Source organism: Suillus subalutaceus (assembly GCF_016647625.1).
Source record: "Suillus subalutaceus strain FC151 chromosome Unknown DFJ58scaffold_257, whole genome shotgun sequence".
Classification (NCBI taxonomy): Eukaryota; Fungi; Basidiomycota; class Agaricomycetes; order Boletales; family Suillaceae; genus Suillus; species Suillus subalutaceus.
In genome coordinates, this window is record NW_024540506.1 from 37,322 (window position 1) to 55,451 (window position 18,130).

General features: G+C 48.5%; 3 protein-coding genes across 3 annotated transcripts; all 3 read left to right on the forward strand.

Moving 5' to 3' along the window:
* Nucleotides 1-39: 39 nt before the first annotated feature.
* On the forward strand, nt 40-9,024 carry DFJ58DRAFT_719478 (armadillo-type protein; the record flags this gene model as incomplete). The annotated part of the gene is given in 29 exon segments (XM_041384641.1): nt 40-202; nt 260-479; nt 531-915; nt 966-1,034; nt 1,090-1,201; nt 1,249-1,932; nt 1,984-2,174; nt 2,267-2,521; nt 2,541-2,738; nt 2,799-2,979; nt 3,034-3,392; nt 3,447-3,567; nt 3,620-3,820; nt 3,867-4,081; nt 4,134-4,287; nt 4,336-4,454; nt 4,504-4,536; nt 4,586-5,782; nt 5,830-6,474; nt 6,525-6,786; nt 6,837-6,910; nt 6,963-7,105; nt 7,154-7,394; nt 7,448-7,722; nt 7,778-8,045; nt 8,069-8,624; nt 8,681-8,756; nt 8,810-8,964; nt 8,996-9,024. 29 exon segments carry the CDS (start codon nt 40-42, stop codon nt 9,022-9,024), a joined length of 7,581 nt encoding a protein of 2,526 aa, XP_041235906.1.
* Nucleotides 9,025-12,712: 3,688 nt separating this feature from the next.
* DFJ58DRAFT_918135 (uncharacterized protein) lies at nt 12,713-13,955 on the forward strand (the record flags this gene model as incomplete). The annotated part of the gene is made up of 5 exons (XM_041395577.1): nt 12,713-12,772; nt 12,825-13,066; nt 13,107-13,139; nt 13,183-13,253; nt 13,343-13,955. The coding sequence occupies 5 exons, from the start codon at nt 12,713-12,715 to the stop codon at nt 13,729-13,731; spliced, it is 795 nt and encodes a 264-aa protein (XP_041235907.1). The 3' UTR covers nt 13,732-13,955.
* Nucleotides 13,956-17,641: 3,686 nt separating this feature from the next.
* On the forward strand, nt 17,642-18,117 carry DFJ58DRAFT_736255 (uncharacterized protein; the record flags this gene model as incomplete). The annotated part of the gene is made up of 3 exons (XM_041386766.1): nt 17,642-17,717; nt 17,775-17,881; nt 17,926-18,117. 3 exons carry the CDS (start codon nt 17,642-17,644, stop codon nt 18,115-18,117), a joined length of 375 nt encoding a protein of 124 aa, XP_041235908.1.
* Between the last annotated feature and the right edge of the window lie 13 nt (nt 18,118-18,130).

Genomic DNA, 18,130 nt, shown 5'->3' on the forward strand with positions numbered 1-18,130 from the left:
ATCGAGTCGTGGTTAGTCTCGACAAACCAGTCGCACGAGATGGATGGTGAGGATACGAGCGGACAATCATGGACCAGAGATCTTGTACTGGAGGACTGGCAAAAGGCTATGCAAATTGCTCAGGGAAGACTGTTAACCAGCAGTACCAGAATTCGCCTGCAATTCTTACAGGATGAACTTATATGGCTTGCGACCAACGGAGGCATGTGCTGCAGTTCACAGTAGTCAAGCAACGTTGTAATTTCAGATTGTTTTCAAGGATTGAGCCTAAGGCAGATCATGGATGTTTTTAAACTCCTGACGCAAACATACCCCCGATACGTTGATGGCGCTTCCCGCGATGCCGTCGAGGAAGTGGGAATGACGTTGATTGAGAAGGATGAGACAGCTGATGCTGACCAAAAGTTGGGAGTCACAGAGCAAGTTCTAGGATGGCTTGCGAACGAAGTATCCCACATAGCTAAGCGTGGTTCACCAAGGTCCGGTTCTCATCTCTCACCTTTAGATGGTGGCTGATCTTGGCATATCAGCACATACGCGCCTGCAGATATCTTCGTTCTCTTAAGCTGGGCATGCGGGCTTTATGCGACGTGTCTGCGGTCTTCTCCTGGCTTTACGTCTTCCCCTCAGTGGAACGTGCTCGTCGAGATCTTCGCAACACTTCTTGATATGCAACTTAACCGCTCTACGCGAACAAAACCAACTATGCAAAAAAGTGCATTTGTCCGTACACGCAGAGCCCTTCGGTCTGCACCGGAAAAGCTTCCCGCACTCATGGCGACACTCGTAGCGCAAGCAAAATCTAGCCAAATTCCCCTCATACAGATTCCTTTGCTGAGTACTGCTGTGGATGTGACACTTCGTCTGAAAAATGTGAAGGACGAATCGTTCACCCAAATTCCTTCTGCAATCAAGGTAACACAAGCATGTTCTTCCGGTGTGGTACCTGCTGAATGCGATGCCAGAATGACATCCTCGATCTTTATACGACTTGCGTTGTGATGTCCAAAAATCCTGTTCCATCGCACTCCTCTGTAAGGTGCCTATATACTGTTACCTGATATCAGATCTCAATATACGTCATGGCAGAGCGCGCTTCATGATTTCATAGGGACCTGTGTAACCTCTAGCGATCTAACAGCAAATGTATTGCCAACTATGGAGAAGGCACTCTTACGATCACCAGAATATTCACTAAGTGGTACGTATGTACATCAGGATCGTCGCTTTCTGACTAACTGCTTGTAGTAATCGCAGATTTTTTACTTGCGTACTCTCATAACCTCGACTCCGCCACATTCAAAAAACTCCTTACTGCTTCCCTTAACTCCGCCAAGTCTAACAACCCTGTCGTACGCACGAATGCCACGGGACTATTCAAGGTCCTGATCTCCAAAGATATCGATTCTACTAGCGTCGGTGCAGCCCTCACGGATGTTTTGACACTGCCCAAGACTGGTAAAACTACAGGCCCAGAGCACCGACTTACGCTTTATGCAATGCTCGCCACGATGCCACCAAGCGCTGACGTTTCGACCATAGTCATCCAGAATGTACCTCAGCTGCTCGTGAAGGAAACGAATGACGCGGCTGTTGGGGTGCTGGCATCGATCATGGCGGCACATCTTACTTTCGTCCTCAAGGCGAATATGGAAGTGCCTGCAGACGCGACGACTGTGATTGCGAAGGAGATGACCAACACAAAACCTGTCATCAGGAAAGCTTTTGTATCTATCACCGGGTCGGCACTCTGGAACGTTGACGCGGTCGACACCGACGCTGTTTTGGCTTTTTCAACGGGCATTACGAGTGCTCTTGAAACTAACCTAAAGGTTGTGAGTGCGAATCCTCTAACTGCAGCAGTTGGTCCGTTGGAGGGGTATGTTGCCCTTGCCCTGCTCATGGGTCCCCTGACAAACACGGGGAAGTTCGGTATGTTCATTCTCTTCGGTCAATGCTGCGTTTCGTACTCATTTCTTCAAGGCGATATCATAGCTCGCAACGTATCTATCGAAGCTCTGACCGGCACACAGGCCAAGCCATCATTCATCATCTCAGATAAAATATATCAAAAATTGACTGACGTAGAAGACGAGCTATGGCTTCTACGTGCCGCGAACCTATCTCTTTTCCGCCTGAAGAACGAGCTGGCTAAAAGCGATCAATTACGGCCAGTATAATTGTCTGATGTTACTTCTTTCATTTTGACATCATTCTCAGGTTGCAAATCGGCTCCGTTTTTGTTCATCTCTCCATTCACTCGCAGTCATCTGAAGTTCGCAGAGTAGCGATTCAGACTATCGAAGCAGCTGTTCAGTTACTTCCACAGCTTGTTATTCCGATCCTGCGTGAAGCGCTGACAGCTTCGTTGATCAAAGAGAAGTCGGCTGCTGTCAAGAGCGCACCAGTGAAAGAAGAGACTGAAAAACCAGCTCCAGACAGTCGGCGAAGGTATGCAGCATTGCTACTGTGCTGCGGCTACAAGGAAGAAGCAGGTGCGGGCGAGAGAGACGATCGACTAGTAGACCTCATTGTTGTAGCACATCACTCTGCCGTTTGTGAGCTTCCTCGTCCCTGATTCTACGACTGCCGCTGAACATTCTGTATCAGGTCCTCCATCCCGCATGCTATGGATCGAGTTGTGCCAGAAGGCTGGCGTGGACCCGCACAATTTAATCTCTCGTCGTGTTGACCGGGCGATGTCGAGCATTTTGACGGCATCCACCATCGATTCGAAGGTATTTTTGTATTTCCATGTTTTCTAAATGCACTAACACTTATGACTTGTGGATTTTAAGTTTGGCTTTGCGGACGCGAGCTATCAAGCAATTAGCACATTGGCGTTTGTATGCCCCGAAAATGTATTACCGAAGATCATGGAGCAGTTACGTGCCGACACCGACCCTTCGACAATCAAAGCACTGTCCGAGGCTGAGTTTGGTATCTGGCAAACGCCGGAAGGCATGACGTACGTAGATGGTGAGTAAATGAATCATAAGAACCCGCCACATTCATTGGATTCTTGCTGTGTAGTTCTCTCCTCTCAGAAGGCCGAGGAAGGTCCCAAGAAAGGGAAAGACGCTGACATTGCCCGTTGGGAGGCCGAGCTTCGTAAATCGCTTGCGAACAAGAAGGGCGGTACAACAACTACGCTTTCGAAGCAAGCTCAAGCCCTCGTACAAGCACAGCTGGACAAGGAAGCAATTGTGCGGCAGCGAGTTACCACTATCAAACTCAATCTGCAACGAGGGCTGTCGTACATTCAGAGTTTAGCGTCAATCAATGTCCCCGAGTTGCGCATGTATGTTTCCTTCATATTATCACTCTTGTTGGAGGGAGCTATGGGCCAAGGATCGAGGCTTGTCGGGTCGCAAGCTTTTGATGCCTATTTGGTAGGTCTGTGTGGGTTTCCTTCGTGCGGTTTGCACTTATGTCTTCTGTGCTAGGACCTCGCGAAGTGCTGTTCAGCACGTTTAGACACGTTCCACAAGTGGGTTGGTGTGGCGACATTGCGAAGCCTTGGGATAACATCGGTGCCCGAAGAACTGCAGGCTGAACAACTTAGCTGTGGGTTTTATCTGTTGCCCGAAAAACAAGTCGTATATTGACAATTCTCCAGCTCTTGTGCTACGTGTTCTTTACCGTCTACGATCGCTATCGGAACAAGCTCCGTTTGATGCCGCAACCTTTTCCTATGCATTCCCACTCCTTGCACAGGTGTTGCTGAAGGGTGGTGTAGACGCCGGCCAAGATGACGGCGATGAAGCACTCGAGCAAGTAACTCTCGTGCTCGACATCATCAGGTTTCACTGCAGCGAATGTTTGTCTTTGGTATAAGAGTTGGTGCATTTCTAATGTTCTTGCAGTTTCGGATGCAGCATTTCCTCGAAAAGCAACTATGGAGCACGTCCTCCATGTCATAAGGCATCAGCCGCGACTTAGCAAGGAAGCATCATCTGTTCTCATCGACCTCGGAGAGGCTGTGCAGTCGAATGCTACCCGCGATGAGGTCGGTGTGCTCATTGGCGGTACACTATTGCAAGAGGTCTATGTCAGGAATGCTTGTCTACAAGCTATCCAGGTCAGTATCATTCGCTTGCAGTTTGTGCTATTTCTGTTCATCATCTTCGCAGCCATTCGATTTGACCGATCTTGATTGGTCTCCGCAACTTTGGATAGCCTGCCATGATGACGACGAACAAAACGCTCGTCTCGCCAATCACGTGTGGGAGGATAACGGCTTAGATGTGCCAGAAGACTTCCTTGACAAGCTTATGGACTATCTAGGTATGCAGCTCAGTATTTCTATCCCTCAAATCCTAATGTGCCTGTTAGAGCACGACAACGCGTACGTTCGAACCAGCACGGCATTGGCCATTGCGGAGGCTGTGATTTATTGGCCTCGAAAGAGCGCACTGACCATAGTTACTCTACAAGACTTCTACCGGGAGAAGGTATGACTCCTCATCCTTCTTTACGTGCTCGGCTCTAACCAGTTCTAAGGCTAAAATACTCGCTCCCGAGTTCGATGAATATGTTGGTGTCATATCAAACTTTCTGGTTGTGATTCTTATTTGGTGCCCAGGGCATGGTTATCGCTTCTAGCCTTGATCGCTCCGATCCATGGACTACCCGGGTGGCAGTGGCCCTTGCATTCGAGCACTCGGCTCAGTCATTCACAGAGGACCAGATTGAACCATTCTTCGTATTTTTGATCAAGGACGAAGCATTAGGTGACAGGTCACCGGACGTGCGCCGCGGCATGCTTCGGGCTGGAACTGCCGTGATCGACATTCATGGCTCAAAACGGCTTGCAGGACTACTCTCGACTTTTGAAGAACATCTAGGTGGCCCAAGTCCCGCAAACGAAACTGGAGATCAAATCAAAGAAGCCGTTGTCATTCTATTCGGACGTGTCGCCAGGCATCTCGATGCCTCGGACACACGCATTCCCAGCATTGTCGACCGACTGGTCGAAGCTCTTAAGACTCCGGCAGAACAAGTCCAAATAGCTGTTTCTGACTGTCTTGTCCCTTTAGTGAAGCTCATGGGCCCGGGCGTACGCAAGCTCGTTGATCACTTGTTTGAGGAGCTCTTCGATGGATCGAAATATGCTAGTCGACGGGGAGCTGCCTATGGTCTTGCAGGTACTATTAAGGGTTTGGGAGTAGGCGCCATGAAAGAATACGATGTCATCAACCGCCTCCGGACAGCTGCTGAGGACAAAAAGCGTTTCGAAACGCGTCAAGGTGCAATGTTTGCATTCGAAACTTTGTCGAATACGCTCGGCCGACTATTCGAGCCCTATATCACATTTATCCTCCCCATTCTCCTGACCGCGTTCGGTGACACGACAGCAGACGTGCGCGAGGCTGCTCAGGATGCAGCAAGGGTAATCATGGGCAATATGTCTGGATATGGCGTCAAGCTCATTCTCCCTTCCTTATTGTCTGGTTTGGACGAGAAACAGTGGAGGTCTAAAAAGGGTTCCATTGAATTGATGGGCATGATGGCCTACTGCTCGCCCCGACAACTATCACTATCACTGCCCATTGTCATTCCACGCCTTACTGGCGTTCTGACGGATACCCATGCCCAAGTCAAAACTGCGGCCAACAAGAGTCTAAAGCAGTTTGGAGAAGTCATCAACAACCCCGAGATACAGGCGCTTGTTCCGACGCTACTAAAGGCGCTTGTGGATCCTGCGAAGACGACAAATGCTTTATCAGCCCTCCTGAAAACATCATTTATGCACTACATCGATCACTCCTCTCTGGCGCTGGTGAGTTGCTGCGTCAAATTGTTATTCTCATAACTTATGGCCCGCAGGTCATACCCATTATCGAACGTGGATTGCGGGAACGAGGGACGGAGGGCAAGAAGAGAGCCGCTCAAATTGTTGGCAATCTTGCATCTTTGACGGACTCTAAAGATTTCGTGCCTTACTTGTCTTCGCTCTTGCCGTTGGTGCACCTCGTTCTGGTTGATCCCGTGCCGGAAGCACGCGCGACTGCTGCCAAAGCGCTCGGGACACTTGTTGAACGTCTCGGAGAAGCCCACTTCCCCGACGTTGTCCCCGGACTTTTGAGAACACTTAAGACCGACACCTCAGGTGTTGATCGACAAGGTGCGGCTCAGGGTCTTAGTGAAGTGCTATCCGGACTCGGCATGGAACGACTTGAGGGCCTTCTCCCTGACATTATCGCCAATGCGCAGTCCCCTCGGAGTACCGTCAGGGAAGGTTTCATGTCTCTCCTCGTGTATCTACCGGCTACCTTCGGCGCTCGATTCCAACCACATTTACCGAAAATCATATCCCCCATCTTAAGTGGACTGTCTGATACGGAAGAATACGTCCGGGAAGCCGCTATGCGAGCAGGGCGGATGATTGTTACCAATTACTCCACCAAGGCGATCGACTTGCTCCTGCCTGAACTTGAGCAAGGCATGTTCGATGCTGGCTGGCGCATTAGGGTGAGTATTTTTTGCAACATATTTTTACAGGACCTTACCAAGATCATTAGCAATCATCAATCACTCTTGTTGGAGAACTATTATTCAAGGTATCAGGTATTAGTGGAAAGGCTGAAGTTGAAGAGGAAGAGGAAGTGGCCGAAGTTGCAGTCGCAGAATCTTCTCGCCGTGCGCTCACAGATGTTCTTGGAGAGGAACGTCGTAACCGTATTTTATCGGCATTATATCTTGCAAGACAAGATGCAGTCAACGTTGTTCGTCAGTCTTCTGTTCACATCTGGAAGGCGCTCGTGCACAACACACCCCGTACTGGTGAGTCATGCAGATGTGTTTAGTGGTCACAATTGACGATGACGACATAGTACGCGAAATTCTCCCGGAGCTTGTTAGTCAGTTGGTGAAACTGTACTCCAGCGAGGAGTTCGAACAGCAAGAGGTAAGGTTATACGCCATGATCAAGTATCTATTCATTCACCCCTTTCTTCAAGACTGCCACTCGTACCACGGCAGAGCTCAGCCGCAAGTCTGGCGAGAAGGTTCTGGGCGAAATTTTCTCAATTCTCCATGCTAAGTCGCATTCTCCTGATATTCGTACCCGCGAAGGTGTTTGCCTCATGCTGTGCGATGTAATGTAAGGACGCTTCTTTCCTCCTCTTTTGCAGCTCCTCACGGTATTTAGGGAGAGCACATCCGATGCACAACGTGATGGCCATGAAAACGAAATCATTAACATGGTCCGTGCCTCTCTGGTGGATGATGACGCTAGTGTACGTTCGGCGGCCGCGAAGGCATTTGATGTACTTCAAGAACATCTCGGCGCGAAAGCGATTGACCAGACGATCCCCACTTTGTTAGAGGCTTTACGCCAGCCTGGTGCAAGCTCAGACACCGCACTTCAAGCCTTGAGGGAGGTCATGTCGGTATGGCATCGTCTTTTTCGTTTGTGAACGAGGATGTACTTACCCAGTTAAAGGTCCGGGCGTCTACTGTGTTCCCTGTTCTCATCCCAACCTTGATTGCCACACCTATGACGGTTTTCAATGCCAGAGCTTTGGCGTCTCTTGTCACCGTTGCTGGTCATGCCTTGAGCAAGCGCCTCATTGTCATCCTTGGAGCATTAGTAAAGGTTTTGGAAGAAGATCAAGACGATGGACTACGGAGCGCTATCGACGAGGCTGTGCGTGCACTTTTAGCCTCGATAGAAGACCCGGAGGGTTTGAACACCTTGATGTTGCTCCTTCTTGGGTGGTCAGTTGCCTTCGCTCTGTAAGCTTGCACATTTACTGATTGTCTTCTGCTTCAGGGCCAAGAGTGATGCGCCAAAACGGCGGATTAGCTCCTGCAATCTCTTTGCAGTGTTCTGCGAGGAATCTGAGCTGGATTCGTCATTATACCGTGTTGACTGGGTTCGACAGCTTGTTTCTCTCTTCGATGACCAAGAGGTTTTAGTCCACACTGCGGCTTGGCAGGCATTTGATGTATTCGTCAAGTCAGTGCCAAAGGATGAGCTGGAGTCCCTCGTAGTCCCCTTGCGCAGGACGATCGAGAGCACTGGCGCACCTGGCCGATATGTTCCTGGTTTCAGTCTGCAAAGGGAGTCGCACCCGCCGTCCCTATCATTATTGCTGGTCTCACGAATGGCAGCAACGAACAACGCGAAAATGCAGCATACGCTATCGGAGACTTGGTAGAACGGACGGAGGAGTCTGCTATCAAACCTTTCGTGGTGCCATTCACTGGGCCCCTCATCCGTGTTGCAACACAAGCCACCACATATCCTCCTGGTGTGAAGACTGCCATCCTCAGTGCACTGGCCTCGATGCTCGAGAGAATTCCCGGTCACGTTAAACCGTTCTTCCCTCAGCTTCAGCGCACATTTGTCAAGGCAATCAGCGACACGTCCTCTGCCGTCGTACGAACTCGTGCAGCAGATGCTTTGGGTATCCTCATGCACAGCCAGCCAAGAGTTGATCCTGTTGTTACGGAGCTTATTGCTGGTGCGAGATCCAGCGAGGAGGAGATTGCTGCTAGCTTCGTTCTTGCATTGTCGAACGTCGTGAAGAGTTCTTCTGCGCACGGTGGTATTGGAGATAAGGCTAGAGAAACCTGCATTGAACTTGTCAATGACGCATTCCGGGAAACACACGAGGGTAAGTTTTATTGAGGATTGGGATTGATCTCGTGCTTGTGCTAACGAATCTCTTAGATCATTACGTTCAGGCAACAGCAACGTTGATAGCCTCATTGTCAGCAAACCCGCAATCACTGAAGCCGATTGTAAAGTAAGTGAAAAGAAACACTTACATTTAGTTTCACTATTGACCGTCATCGCCAGTGCATACTTGATCTCTGGAACACCTCCATCAGCCCTAGCATCGCATGCCATCCTTGCTGTCCTATCTCCCGATTCGGACGACTACTTGGAGCCGGCAGCCACGCTGTTCGCAAAACTGGGGCTCTTACGCAGTGTAGCTCTGAAAGTCAAAGAAAGTGCCGCCAACGAACGCTCCACTATATCAAGACCTGCGAGAGAAGCCAGAGACATATTGAAAAACATGGCAGTGGACGAAGATACCCTTGCCGGGATATTCTGATGTATTTTGGATGCGCGCTATATTGACGATCTCATGAACATTTTCTGCGATCCCTGTTACCAATGGGCTCGGGCTATCAAGCTTTTAAGTTTGGAATAAATGTCCCCATACTAGTTCAACAAGTGTAAAACACGAGAAGGCGGTTGCATTTGGAACCAAACTCGGACTAGTTAGTTCATATCCTGATGATGACCACTCGTTTAGACTGCATTATTCCTACATTGAAATTTGTGGCTGCTCACCGAGGATTTGACCAGGCCCGCGGATAATTGTGGCTGACCGAATGTCAACATGTCATTTTGGTAGATATTTCATAACGCCGATACAGGAGGGATCACCGCGGACGCATTGATTTAATCCAGCCCCGATACCTGGTCCTAAAGTGACGCACAACTGTCAGCATTCAAGGCATGTTTGCAAGTGAAATAATACACAATAATGCAAACAATTCAGAGAATATAACATTCTCACCCGTACCATGACCAAGAACAGATCATGCATGGGCGTATATAGACCCCGTGTCAACGTTTCAATTGTCTGGCCAAATCGATATGCCGGCTTCAATAGCAGAATTGAAAATACCGATCACCGGAAGAAATGTTTACTACGGACGTTATGCAATCCTGTCACGCAAAGTTCTGCATGTGCAGCTGACTTGAAGCGCTGCCTGTCAGCGTGCTACCAGCAATTCGGAAGCGGTGGCTGTATTCGAAGAGTGAGGCAATTTTGCTCTCGCTGGCCATCAACAAAATTGAATGGACTATGGGCTCAGTCTGAGTGGCAAGGAATATCGATATGGGTATGGGACGAGTAACAGGTCGACCGGGACTTTGTGCCTGTGATCAAAACACTAGTAGGATATCAGTAGAATACTGAGCAAAGGCATGTAAGACGATGTCTTGAGTTTGCGGACCACTGGAAAAGTCCTGAACCCACCCTCAGTGCATATCCAGCTGGGGACCGACAATAGCGTACCGAGTTGCTACAAGCGCACTGCTGGGGAAAGATCCAACTCCCCATTCAGTAGGGCGATATAGTGCTTACGCCCATCACGCTCCTGTATGATATCCAGCGCACTCGTAATGATTCACCTCATAAGGGAGGGAGTCTGGCACGCGTATGGGTTCTCATGTGGACTCGCGGAGTGCTGAAGGTCCTGGCGTAACGGCTGGCGTTTCGAATCAGCTGATTCGTGATCAGTCCATTCATCGATAAATAAAACTGTGAAGACCACTGGTAACAACGGAAGACCACCATAGAGCGAGGGAGCGATCTGTCCTAGAAATGCTTTCCAAACTGTAGACCAGTCGTATCCAGATTCTAATCTATAGTGTTGAGGTGTCAAAAGGCATGTAAGCGACGGTTACAACATACTTAGTCACGGAAATTGAGGCTCGTTTAGGTGTTTAACATGGTTTGAACAGCATTTGAATCTAGAAGGGGGGGGCCTTGTAACGCTCAGCAAAAGCCTGACTCGAACTGGGTATTCTTGGGATGCGAACTTGCAAAACAATAACGTTTGACGGCGACACGTCGGCATGAAGACTTCAGAAGATAGATTTAGATTCGGAACGACGTTCTAAACGCTGCGGAAAGTCATCCAATGGTCAACGTTTCAACGACGTTAAACATCCGAACGTCAACCGCAATGACCAGTAGAGCACGTGACCTGGAAAATTGAGTGCCAGGCTGTGGCACCGGCGACCACGTCGAGCTGATGGTTCTGAGAAACCCAGCATACGCTGGTGAATGTCTGTTGTCGTTATTTCGTATATGCGTGTCTTTCCGATACATGAGTCTCGAAAGATGTTTGCTTCCTGCCCTCATCCCCGACACTCTGAAGCTCGCACTAGTCCGGTGGAAGCGCGCTGTAGACAATGAGATCTCAGTTCTCAATAACGTGTTTTGGCCTGGTCTCTTTTTTGGCTGTCCCCCTTCTCCTCGCAACCAGGCATGTTTCCTCGGTCTCAGACACTGCGAAAAAAATGGACATTGTGTGCGGAGCGCGTTTGACATCGTTCTGGACTTTTGCACATCATCCGTGGCACACTAGTAGGTGCGGCTGGACCTCACAAATCTGGTGGTTTTGACTACACTTTGGCGACATTCTACCCGTATCAATAGTGTCCTCGCAGCAGCCAGATGGACGCTTCGCCCGCTCTCTAGCACCACAATTCCTTTCACGGAATTGCTCTACGCACTGCAAGTATGCTCCTCCCCCAATAGGTATTGCTACAGCACGGGTAGTATAGCTACAGCACATATCCCCTGACAAATTCCGTTTTTTTTCGACAAGGAATTTCCGGTGGCCTCCTACAAAGCTGCTGTACCGTGGACCGCGCCCAGACCTTCTATGCACCCTGCTGTTTCATCCTTTCCGAACACGTCTTCCTGTATTTTGAGGACTTTGTTTTTATTTGTATTTCATTTTTTCTCCGCTGTCAAACGGGGTTTCAGAACCAATGCGGGTTGCTGTGAAATGCTGCATGGATTTCCAGAACACTACTAAGTTTAGGTGAGTCACGTTGTGGATGTTCGTGCATGCTTTTCGTTAATTCCTTACCCAAAATTCCAGTAGTCCTTCCTCGATCCTAAAAATTGTTCACATGCGGTGATTGGCTGGGTGAGTTACATCAGACATCGCCCCAAAAGCTGTGCCACTAAAATATTAGCTTCATGCTGCCAATGCCAACCTTCCCTGCACCACGTCCCTAACCTAGTAGTCCTGATATGCGGCGCCGCTAGATCAAAATCTCGTGAAGTACCTAGGTTTCGAAGGCGGAGCCCGAGACCTGAGGAGTAACCTTAGCAACAAGTCAGTATTAAAATACCTGACTGCATGTTCCCATCGACTCGAACTAGTATCAACCAGCGTCGCTACGAGTCGTACAGCTATGGAACAAAATAATACCAACGATTCCTCGCAAGCTTAAGTGCAATGAACGAGGTGTGCACAGTCAGCCTGCGTCCTTCGGCGTCCGTCTCGTTGATTTTGATCGATCTCCGTCGGAACAATCGATTTTCACAGAGGCCTCACTGTGGGAAGGAGCCTGCCGCAATGACCAGAATGAGGTTATCCGTAATCTTTTCTTCTGTTTCAGTGAAGTTGTGATTCAGGAAGCGGCATTAATCTCTTAAGCTTTGGAGGAATTACCACCTCAATCACCATCAAGCTACATATCAACGTGATCATTTCGGAGATTTTCAAGTCTGCTTGCACAAAATGGACCCCGGGTTTTCTCGAACTACAGCAATTGCTTGCATGCCCCCCTTTGCAGGCGATTACTCGCGATATTCGGAGCACTTACGGCTGGCCACAACCTGCCTGTTGTGGACGCCTTCTCCGAGCCTCGAATGCGTCTTACAAATCAAGTATGGCATGCACCCGTGCTGGCATTCATCCTTGTTTGTATTGCAAAGGTACCAACTGACGTACAGTATAATGATTGCCAGTCATTTCGATACCTGGTCACACTAACTGGTTATAGATTGCCCTCTCTAGTCGAGTCATCGTCGCAAGATCGCGGGAACTTGTTTGGGACTGATCCGTGTATATTTGTCCACTATGTAAGCAACGCCACTTGGTTTACTAGGGTGCTTGCAATCTTTTTTGCTTACCCGAACCTTTCAAAGATGGTCATTTAATGACCGCAGAACACATATCATCTCCCCCCATCCCCCCCCATGAATTTTCCCTGGAACCAGTAAGTTATATGCTATGCAACTATTGCTTGCTCTCATCGCCCTATCATTCAGTATACCAACCCAGATCAACTTGCGGCCGATCAAGACGGCCTCGATGACAACCTTCCACGATATTCAACACAGTTGGAATCCGTTTCCACATCCACATCCATTTCCCAGTCCTTGGCCATGTCACCACCACAAATTGCCTACTCTTACTCTACCACCACGATGCTTCCATCTGTTCCAAATCATGGCTCCCAGTGGAATAATACACCAAATAGCATCCAGTACCTACAATACAGCATTAGAAGGTGTCACCAGCATCGGGTACTTCCTCTTCTCCTGTAACAGGAAGCGGCTGCTCGTCACCATCAACATCCCAATGTATGTTTTTCGTTACCATGTATAAGTAGCTGTTTGCCCATAGTCACTCATACACAGGGCGTATCCGAATGGTCACTCTTTCGTGGTCCACTACTCCCTCGCAGTATAACCGCGGTTAATCATACGCTTTGCCTTCCATCTTTGATCATAATATGTCCACCTCCGATTTCTCGCCGTACAACACCTTGCCATATCAATGGCAGACTCATACCGTCCTTCGGCCGGTACCTCTAAGCTTGCCTTTCACGCCTATGATGCCTCCACCATTGGCAGTGGAATCTTCACGAGTAATACAGCCTCATGCAAGTCATGGCGAACAAATAGGCTACGCCTTATCTCCCCTCCTGTCCTGCCGGTGGCTAAACGGACGATGCCGTTACACACCTGCGAATTCATTGGGACATTGGAGGAATTAAAGACCCACTGTAAAGCCATCCATTTTACTGGCCCAACAGTAGTAAAGATCGAATGCCGATGGGAGGGTTGCGACTACTACAAACGCAATGACCCGACAGTTCGCGTCATGCGACGCGATACCATCTGGCGTCACATTTACGAGACCCACTTGAGGTTGAAGAGGGGTAGTATCTAGGCTTCCGCACCTCTTTGTATTGCAAGTTTGGTAATTCCTTGTGTTGCACCACCGCTGGTCGCCCCGTGTTTTCTTATGTCATGTTATGTTTGTTGTTCTCACTCCTCCTTGTTCTCATCGACCGTTCGCCATGGGTTCACTTTTTTCTTGTTTCAGTTTTTGTCCATTCAAAGTGTACTACTTTATGCTAGATAATGCTATCTAGTCTAGGGGCCCCGCTGGACTTCAGAGCACGCGAATGCCCAAGTGTGAGATGTACCCCCACCGGTTTGCCGTTCCCGCCGGCCGTTTTAGATGCGCCACTCCACAAAGATGAAGTGACCGGATGTATGTACGGTGAGAGGCATTCGGTAACAAGTATAACACGTTTTCGAATATGTGTGAGAGGAATCTAAGTGGGTGAAGTTGTTAGTATGTGCACGGACGGCCATGCCGTGGAGATTCCTGAAGGTCGGGATGAATATTAGTGGGGATATCTACAACATATATAAGCACGAGATCCCGCCGGCGATGGCGTCTACCACGTCATGCTGTGTTGTTGCGCATCCATGCTCCATCTCCTTTTTGCAGCTCTTTGCTCAGAACCATGGCGACCTCTGCTTCATTTCACGGTTGTCAGTCTTCAAGCTTCAAGATGTATCAGATTGATAAAAAGAATTTCTGGCGCTATGACGGATTCGATATCAACAATCATACCTATAAAAGACCGAAGGCGAGTCCTTGTAGGGTATATTGGGGAGTGAATAGTGACGTAGGGCGTGATGGAGATGGGGGTGATCTGGTGGTGATGACGATGGCGGTATATTTAACGAGTGTGTTTGAGCATGAGTTTTCAGTCTTCACGTCTCTTGTCATTCACCAAAACTCCGCTTTGTTTCTATTTTTTTTTTGCATAGCTTCTGGACGATTCTCGTTCACGTCCGCCTGATGATCTCTTCAATGTTAGATCTGTCAGTGTTAGAACACAGTGGAAATTTTAGTTTGATTTTCAAATAGATATGAATTGTGCACAATGCTGTGGGACCGTGACAACCAGTCAACGATCTGTAGAGTTATTTTCAGGCCACAGCCTCCAAAATCAGAAATGACGATTGGGACCGCATTTTAGACTAGCGCAGGCAGTGTAGTGCAATCCGAATCCCCCGCAGATCCGCCTTGGAACAGAACACGGAGATCACCGCGAAAAAAAATCACACCGCATCCCCAAGACTTTTGCAAGTTGCCTCCATTAGACATGGTGCGTCTCATTTCTCCAACCGTGACTCACTAAATGTAACCTATCTCGTGGAATATACTCTTCAAGGTAGACGACATACGCATGTCGCCCCCGCTCACATGGGTAGCCAGGCTTTTCGATGCCGTGCAATTCTTCTCCCGGCGCACTAGGAACAATCAAGTAACCCAAGAGCTTGCTGCAATGACTCATGGTTATATTATTAGTCGTCACTAAAAAATCGAAAGAGACCAACGCACCCCAATTTCAAGTCCTGAAGGACTTCAACTTGCATGGCGTTTCCTTCCACTGAAGAATGTGCAGAAATAAAAGTATCTGGCACAAACCACAGGATCAACGCCCGTCCCTCGTTATAGGGTCCAACACAAGTAGCAGTCAATGAAGTGAGCTACGCGCTAGTTGTCGACTTGCAGATAGATGGGAGCATGCCATGCCAGTACTAGCACGACGTACGTGTTTACTAGTTTGGGGTATTTTCAATGTCCGCGGCACGTCCGCGGTATCAGTAGTTGAAGCCTGCGAGGCTAGAAGGAAGACAACTTGAAGTTCTTCGAACACAGTCCCGTTTGAAAAGCATAGCTGCCAGATGAAACTGACATTAGAAACGAATCTTTCATGTACCTTGGACGGTCCTTCTATCACCTGGGCAGCCCAGTCCAGTCTGTCGAGGTGCCAAGATGCGGCAACTCCTGCGGGAGCCATGGCACGAGGCGGTCGTACAGATGTGACGCAGCAGGATTGACGGTGAGCCGGTGACAGGGACCGCGGAGGCTGGAGCATCATGATGGATCTCGGAGAGATGTATGACCATACAGAGTGGACTCGCGCAAATGGCAATGTGTCTGCCTTCGAGTCTGGCAGACAGAAGCCGGTGTGGCCTCAACATAATGATGAGTGCTACCTACGACAACGCCCAAAGGCCCTACCCCTACTGCCAACTAAGTTATCCAAATGGTGGTAGATACCCACCTGCATCACTCAAACAGGTCACAAGTCTAGGAGATCTGGGGATCAAGGTGCGAGGATTAGGATTGAGGTGCTGGGTCTATGATTTCTTTGTGGTACTACCCACAGGGAGGTGGAGCAGGGTTCCTGAAAACCATGTATTACGTTGGAGGGGAAGTACGCAATGGTCATACATAAACTTATGCGCGCGGAGTGACGTTGTCCTAAGAATCAAAACTGTTTCTGCAGAGCTCATATGACGGATATAAGAAAATCAGTGCTGATTTTTCCACCAGCATTACTATTCAGCAAACCACATTAGTATGTTGACATCTCACTGGTTGAGTCGAACTCAGTAAGTACATGGGATGGGGTGACCGAGATCTGTCAGATAAGCATATGACAAAGAATACCCTGGGTAAGTTCCAAGGCTAAGTATCGCTTGGGCTTCGGAGATACTTCAACCTTTATTAATTTGGTATCTGGATGGCATACTACCTGAGTCTAGGTATCAGTGGGTATCCCAGAACCACATATTTTCTGTCAAGTGTAAGAAAATCAATGCCCTGACATGACGGTATAAGTCAGTGTCCAACAACAACTATGGCACTGCGAACCTCAATTGGTGGCAGCGACGGCCATGTGAATTGTGACCTTCAGCATCAGTAAACCACAACTTTTCCCACAGGAAGTACAACATTTGCGTTCCTGTTCCAGCCAGCTACAGACTCCACAGTTCCCCAAGTTCCCAGCACACTTGTGACCACAAGGTATCCAGTTGCTCACAGTTCTATATGCCCTACAGGACTTTACACCTTAGTACTACTATACTGCCAGTGTATTAAATCCTAGTAGCGCTATTAGTATACTTCAATTCAATTACAATGGGTTTCAAAATTTTATCAAGTGCGAACTCGGAACCAGAAATTCAGAATTCAAACACAACCTGCGATCATCATTGCAATGACATCTATTGTACTGATATACTTAAAGTTACATTAATATATACATGCAAAAAAATGCGGTAAACAGTAGTTTTGGGCGGCGTGTGATCGCGGAAGGGACGAAGAAAAAAGAGAGAAAACGAAACGGACTGAGTGGGCGGTGTATGTCGACATTAATCTAGCTGGACCGTGATGTGACATTCGAGTGATTCTAAATATATAACATTAGCGTTGTAGTGCTGTAGGGTAGTATGGAATTGTAAGAACTTACCTTGCAAAACACTCTGTGCGGGTCCGTGGTGAGAGAGACCAGTTTTTGAAATGTTATCCGCATGTGAGCTATTCCTACATCTGCCTTGGCGAGCTTCTGCTTCGAAATATCGGATTTGTGCTTGAGAGATTCGCCAACTTCGTGTTCGCAGACCACCAGTCAGCAAGCACTTTCTCTGCGTTGACGACATCCTGTCTTGCCCTTGAGAGGTCCAGGACGAGGTTCGCTTCGAGATTATCGGCATCACTGATCGTCTGTGAAAATGTTAAGGAGTATTGTTTATGACGTAAGGTATGAGTTACTTACCATTGACCTGATAGCGTCGACTATGTCATACAAGTCCGAATACCGCTACCAGAGTGACACATATTATTAAGGCTTGCATGCCAGTGAACAGGGCAACGTGAGGTTGATGGTAAATCACTGATATTCAGCTTGACTGTGTTTGTTGACATGGCATGTTAGAAAAACAATTTTATTGGTTCCGAGAATGTAACTCTCACCTCCATAACTAATATGTCCAACTCATACCAGTGTCCTTCGTGCGGCAAAGACAACTTCAAAGACCACGGCGCTGTTGCCCGACACATGAGTCAGCCTCGCTCTGGCTGTAGTACTTGGCTACAGGATCTCATTCGTTTGTGTTCAGTGTCCGTCCGTACCGCAGACTCAGACTCCATGGATGTCGACCACGCACCAAATATTCCTGATGTTGACCAGGAGCTTGATGGGGCTGGATTTGGAGACTGGGATGGGGTATTTCAGGGTAGAAGTGATGAGGGTGATGATCAAGTCCACAGGAGGTGACACCGACTGACTCAGACTTCATCGACTGGCATCCCAAACCCCCTCAAACATATGGCAGGGGTCACACTTTCCTCGACTCGTTTCGTTCTGACGCGAACAACACGTATCGCAAAGAAAATCACTATTACCCGTTTAGCGGCCGGAAAGATTGGGAGGTTGCATTGTGGTTACTGCATTCGGGTTGAGCATGGCGAAGGT